Source organism: Vitis vinifera, chromosome 14 (assembly GCF_030704535.1).
Source record: "Vitis vinifera cultivar Pinot Noir 40024 chromosome 14, ASM3070453v1".
NCBI lineage: Eukaryota > Viridiplantae > Streptophyta > Magnoliopsida > Vitales > Vitaceae > Vitis > Vitis vinifera.
This window is the reverse complement of record NC_081818.1, coordinates 1,562,496-1,569,568: the sequence shown is the minus strand read 5'-3', so window position 1 is coordinate 1,569,568 and position 7,073 is coordinate 1,562,496. Positions and strand designations below refer to the sequence as shown.

At 32.4% G+C, this 7,073-nt stretch overlaps 1 protein-coding gene across 1 annotated transcript; it reads left to right on the top strand.

Moving 5' to 3' along the window:
• The first annotated feature begins 4,822 nt into the window (after positions 1-4,822).
• On the top strand, positions 4,823-5,755 carry LOC100252793 (uncharacterized). The gene has a single exon (XM_002283278.5). It carries the CDS (start codon positions 4,893-4,895, stop codon positions 5,391-5,393), a length of 501 nt encoding a protein of 166 aa, XP_002283314.1. The 5' UTR covers positions 4,823-4,892; the 3' UTR covers positions 5,394-5,755.
• The last annotated feature ends 1,318 nt before the right edge of the window (positions 5,756-7,073 follow it).

The window sequence follows — 7,073 nt, the reverse complement described above, 5'->3', positions numbered from 1 at the left end:
AGCCAAAGATCGTGGGTTTACGAGACTTCCAACAACTTCAAGGTCGTCTTCAACATTTGGATTTTAAGGTTTGAGAACATTCAAACTTAAAGGTTAGTTATTTAACCCTAAAAGATCAAATTTTTTTTTTTAAAAAAAATGTTATTACTTTTGTTGCTTAGATCTAAGATGCCAACAAGTACAGCCAAACACCTTGAGCTGAGAGCAAGATGGTGCGGTGTGGAAGAATATCACTATTGGGGATTTATTTTTTAGAATTGGGGTGGGCAATTTATTGGTGAGAAATGCATAGGTGCGAAAGGCTTCATTTTAGTACTTGAGAGGTAAAGAGGCTTGAGCTAGAAGGGTAAGGCCATGTTCAACGATGCGTATGTGTTTATGCTCAACTATTTCGTTTTGTTCATGAATGTAGGGACATGAGGTTCTATGTATACTACCATTGGAGAGGACATAATGGGTCAAGGTACAATGCTCGCTGCCCCAATCAATTTGCACAACTTTGATTCTATGATCTAGTTGAAGTTTCGCTTGTGATTTGAAGTTAAGAAAGGCTTGAAATGCTTCAGATTTTTGTTTAAGCATGTAAATCTAGGTAAATCAAGAGTAGGCATCAACAAAATGAATATAATACCGATATCCATAAATCTGAATGTATCAACTCTAAGGGTTTTATGTATGAAGAGGTTGAAAGGGGAATTAAATGGAAACTTTTGAATTTTACCCATGCAGTAGGCAAAACAAACAGTATAAGACTTTTTATTAAGATGAGCAAGGTTACATTTTTTTAGTATAAGAGATACTATTTGTGCAGATGGGTGACCAAGTCTATTATGCCACAGATCAAAAGATGAACAAGATGGTTATGTAGCAGTTGCAGTGAACGTCTTGGAGGAGGTAGGTGCATATGTGAAACATGTTAGGCTGGAATTCTCTGAGCCTTAAAGTTTGGAGGGAGTTGACTCCAAGATGGATTGAGGTTTGAAGTGAGGTTTGTTTGTGTATTATCAAATACATATAACCCTTCTTTAAGTTGGCCTTACAAGAGGACTGCTTTGGTGGCAAGATCCTTGACAAAAAAAAGAGGTGGGATGAAATTCAAAAAACACATGATTATCATTAGCGAATTTTGAAACACTAAGAAGGTTTTATTTGGTGATTTATGGAATATGTAGAAGTTGTTTTAAGGCAAGTGACTTGGAAGGAACAAATGGAGATGAAAATGATACATGTCCAATGTAGTGAATAGAGAGACCCTGACCATTTCCCACGAAGACTTGATCTGATGCAAAGAATTGTGTTTTGGTCATGAGATTATTAAGGTCAGACGTAAGGTGATTCATTGCTCCGGAGTCTGGGTACCAGTTAGTGTCTTGTGAGATTTCTAGTGTTGCAGGCTGTGCGAATGTAGAAGAGATTCTTGGGGAGAATTGTTTAGGGAACTGTCGTGGAAGGTGAGCTATGTTCCCTTGAGGACGATACCCTTAAAGTTGTGAGGGTCTAGTGAAGGATTAATCAAATGAGTAGCAGCACTGCATGACCACATGACCCATTCCCCTACAAAGTTGACCGATGTTTGTTGTTTCCTCCCAAAGAACTGCAATGTCATCCTTTTCCTCGTTGAGAGAAGTTTCCACGAAAGTTTTGCTTTCCATATCCAGATAATTTGTGAGATCTTGTTGAGTACTAAAATGCATTCTGATTTTCTCTAAAATGACCAGGCTAATTCATACTTGAGTTACTGTTTCCAAATCTTTTGTTAAAGTGTGAAGAACCATTGGTTGTGGCTAAGTTAACTAAGCTAGGGTTGGAAAATTTTGAGCTCTTGATGCTTTTCTTAATACGACTTTCTTGAGCAAGGAGTGCTTCAATTTCTTCAATGGTATACGGATCAATCCTTGGGCTTATAGAGGATGATAAAAGTTTCATATTCTTGAGGAAGGCCTTCAAAGATTGCATCTATATGGTCTTTGATAGAAAGGTTATGGCCAATTAGGGCAAGAAGATCAACAATATTTCTGATCTTGAGGAGGTAGTAATTTATAGGTAGGTCTCATTTCCTAGTGTTTTGCAGTTGACTCTTGAATTGGGTTACTTTGGCTTATACTTGGATAGCAAAATACAGATAAAGAGTCTTCCACACTTGGGCCAAAGTATCACAGTTCACCATGCGTGTAAGAAGAGCATCAAATATGGATGCAAGAATCCAAGACATGATGAGTTGATCTTGTTGTTCCCAGTTTTGAAACATAGGGTTTATCCGATGTTAGGTTTCATCATCTTGCGAAATAAATTTTAAGGCCAAGACTGAGGAATCGAAGAGAAAACGCTGCAGCTTGTGTCCTCTTAACTTTGTCAATATCTGTATATTTTCTCTAAACCAGAAAATTGTTATCGTCCAATTTGGATGAGATTGGGTGGGAAAGGAGGCAAGAACAAAACTGGTGGTTCTTGAGATGTCTCCCATGGTGGACGTGGAAGACATTTCCATGGAACTAACCATGCATTACAGGTAAGATGTAATTGTAAACCATTTCGGAGTACTCAATCCAGCACACTATTCCATTTAATATATACAAAGCCCCACCTTGCACATAGACTCTTGTCTATAGCCTTAAAGAGATGTGAGCAAAAATCACCAAGGGATATGAACAAAAAGTCTAGTAACATCAATCATATGAAACTTGAGATGTTTTAGTGAGCCCTCTAATATCAATATATGTATAAAAACATCACTAATTCTATCTGCAGAACATCAAAATTATCATTTGGTAGAATTCATTTTAATAATTATTAGGAGTATCGAATTTAAGAATTCTTATTACATTTTGTTTTCACTTCTTTCATAATTAATGAAAAGTGTCATGATGGATTATTGAGTAGTGTTGGACCATACCCATATGTGTCTATGGATTATATTCCAACAAAAAAATGAACCTCATTGCACAATGAATATTAGTCGTGCCATATAAGCACATAAATAATTTATCCAAGGCTTTTGTTTGTTTTATTAAGTAATATTATTTCAAACTTTAAGCTTTTCCCAATGTGATACTTATGTTTTAATTTATGTCACTTTTTAAGATAATTTAGTTTAAATGAAAAAAACCTTTGAATTAAAAATATCATTTTCAGAGTTTCATTCAATGCTTCTAATTAATTTTGTCATTCAAATTAAAAACGTGATATTTTTAGATATTGAGAAGCATGTAATAAATTTTTTATAGTTATATATCTTTCAACTTGTTTTAGGTTCTATCAAGATATTAGTTTTAAATATCTTATAAAATAAAAACAAATATAATCATTATTTTTTGTAATACATCACTAATTTTTAGACTTTTTATTGTTATAATAAATTTTGGTATTGTGAGACATTCAAAAATATATTAAATTATTGTATTTTGTAAAATTATTAGTTTTTTAAATGCCTTATTTTTTAGGTGTAATAAAATAAATATAATAATAATTCTTTTTTATCAGCGCAAAGACCATCTCATTATTACTTTTTAGATTTTTTTTAATAAATGAAATAAATATTTTTAATACTTCAAGCATGAACATAAAGATAAAAACCAACATGTCTTCAAACCAACATGGATTACATGCATCAACAATCAAATTCAAATCTAGATCATCCCAAAATATTTCAGAGGACTTATAATGGATAGCAACACATGTGTCTCGTATGAGGGGAAAAAAAAGGAATGAAACTTACAAAAGATTATTCATAATGTCTATTAATTTAATTTTTATAAGTTTGCTGATTTAATTTAGTTTTGTTATTTTGATTGTTGACAGGTGTAATCCATGATCAAATCAAATATGATATATAATTTAAATTATTTAGAAACATATTTTTTAATAATAATAATAATAATAATAATAACAATAATAATGATGATGATAAATTAATGAATCATTAATGTAGGAGGTCAATATCATTTACAGTGTTTTTAATGTAAGTTATTATTGTTGTTGAATTACACTAGAAATTTTATCTAGAGATAAACTAGATAAATCCTAATCTTAGTCTTGAATGGCTATTTATGTTGATGAGTCTTGTTCATATTATGTTAAAGTCTAAGTATTCTAGTATATAAAACAATTCAAACCCGATATGGATAACAATAGTGTAAAAAAATATAAATCAAAATACTATCTAATTATTAAACATATAAAATGTTATGTAATCTATTTAATTCATTTAATAATCAGATTGAATTAGGTTTTATATAAGTTTATATGATTAATATCTCAACTAAATATATTTGTGGCTTAATTGACCTATTTACTTAAAAAGAAAAAAAACAAATTTAAAATGAGTCAAATAGCTTAAATTAGGACTACATATTTATTAAACGAATTATGCAAGTCGACATAAATTTGTATCAAACCCGATTATATTTAACCAAAACCTACTAAAGACACGTTAGATTTGAGTTTTGTTTGTGAATTCTATTGAACTTTGTCACCCTTACCCTAGCTCACTCATTCATCCCACCTCAATTCCAGATACCTTTGTAAGCAGCTTAGGATTGAAAAGTTTGTTTTAAGCTTAATAAAAAAATTTGGATGCATTTGAATGATTTTTTTTCATAAGTTTCTAAAGTACGAAAAAGCTTAATATTGAAGACAGTGTTGCTTCTTACATAAACCCCTTCCCTTCCGTAAACCTTTTTTTGTGCTTTAACTTATGCAGAAAGTTATTACACACGTTCAACTAAACTCTCATGACCTCAAGATTGATTTTTGAAATGATTGGTTTGGCTTCCCCTTCAGCCCTTAATCAAGAAACTATAAAAGAACCAGCCGAAACTTCTGGCTTCATCAACTACCTTTCAATTGGGCAGTTAGATAAAACAAAAAGAAAGAAGAGACAGATCTAGAGAGAGATGGGTTCAGCCACAGCCCAAAGACTGATTTCTCTAGCAGCAACTTTCTGCCTAATTCTGATCAAGGCAATTCCAGGCAACTCCTCCCCAACAGCATATGAGGTTCTTGAAGGCTACGACTTCCCAGTTGGCCTTCTTCCCAAAGGGGTCAGAAGCTATGATCTCAACGCCACCACAGGTCAATTCTCAGCCTACTTCAATGATAGCTGCAGCTTCCGTCAAGCCTCATACCAATTGAAGTACAAGCCCGCTATCAAAGGTTACATATCAAATGGCAAGCTATCTAGTTTGGAAGGTATCAGTGTAAAGGTGGTTTTCATGTGGATGGACATAAAAGAGATCATCAGGAGCGGCGATAATCTTGATTTCTCTGTGGGGGTTGGGAAGACGGGGTTTCCTGTTGACTACTTTGAGGACTCTCCTCAATGTGGGTGTGGCCTGAACTGCGGTCGTAGGCAAGCAAGGAAGCTTGGAATAAACCCTTTTGCTTTGTCTTGGTAGGGGATTGAATTGAGATAAGTGGCTTGTTTGAATTCCTTTGAGTTGTTTGTTGGATTGATTGATGTGGGTTGTGCTTATTATGATGAATTATTGTTGTTTTTAATTGATCTTTGGGATGCATGTACAAATGTGTATTCCCATTGATGATGGAAAAATTAAGAAAAGGAAAGTCATATATTACCTTATTCCTTCGACCACCATCAAGAATAGGGGTAAGGTGCATAATGCAATTATGTAAATTATCATTTATATATTTATCGTCAATTCGTTATCACTGTCATTTAAGATACCGATTTCGAATGTGGGATTTTCAGCAAATGTAATTCTCATTATTCATATATTGATGCATAGAAATTTACTTATGGATGTACTAGAGTTTGTGTGTGAAGGTGCTTTGGGCATTTGCTTGAAGATACTTTGGGTATTTGGCTCATTTCCTAGGTATTATTTCTCTTCATTGCATCTCCTAAAAAGCGATTTGATGCTTCATTGTTGCGATTAAAACAATGATACACATTAAGTGGACGTAAATATCAACTTCTCTTTCTTGAAACCAGGACGTCATTAAATTTTAACACCACATCACCTTCTTTTAGGGATATTTCTATCTTTTACAATTAATAATTAATATGGTATTTCTATATTTTACAATTAACAATCAATATCCCTTATTTTTTTAGTCTCTTAAACTTGTATATGTATTAACTTTTGACCACCTTGATTAATTGTATTTTTCTTTGTAAGTTGTACACATACAAGTACTATACAATAAAAGCATAATACTCTCTTTAAATTAATAAATATTCATTTACTAATAAATTATAACTTCATTAAGATAATAAATTCTTTTGATATCAAGTGTATTATTTTATAGGGGTTTTAATGCATGTAAAATCCATGCTATAAAAATGAAACCACAAGTTGTGGTACATTTTCTTCCTTGTCATGTTATCTTGAATTCGAGTTGAATTTCAAGTTTCAGATATAGTATCAATTGAATGTTTTCATTATGTCATTGCATGTAAATGCTAGTGGCATAGCCCATATAGCTATCATTGAATATTTGGCTTTTAGATTTTAGAAAAGTAATAAAAATAAAAATAAAAATAATGATAGCAATGATGAATGTTGGTTTATTACGCTATGTAGTTTAGGATTAGTAATTTTATTCCATTCGTTTTAGCTTAGAACCTTTTTAGATTATATCCATTGAAGACTCAAGGACACTATGTGATCAATCGAGATGATATAGGTAAGTATATAAAGGTTTGGGAAAAGCAAATTGGTGTTAGTTAAGGTTGGTGTGGACATTTAGCTAACTAAGCTAAATGTTTTTAAAATAGTTTTAAAATCTCCTTAAGTGCTAAAGTGCCCATGGTGGAATTTGCTAGAATTCTGAAGATTTGATTTTTCCAATTTTTAAAAGCTTTATTTTTTGGAGAATCCTATATCTAGTCCACCAAGTCCTTTGGCTTATAAACACATTGCTTGAAAAGGATTTCCTCTTTGATGCAAATGTTTGAAAAAACCAAATTTACTTTTTCGTTCCCAAAACTCTAAAAAACAATTGTCCTCACTTTTACTAGATTAAGAATGATGTCACCTACATCCTTTAGGCATCGAGGTAAAATCCATTAAGTGTAGTATAAGTGTTAGGGAATAAGACTTAGAGATACCTTT

Bases quoted from the DNA above. Each gene is read 5' to 3' on its own strand.
- LOC100252793 (XM_002283278.5), top strand. From the start codon at position 4,893: ATGGGTTCAGCCACAGCCCAAAGACTGATTTCTCTAGCAGCAACTTTC.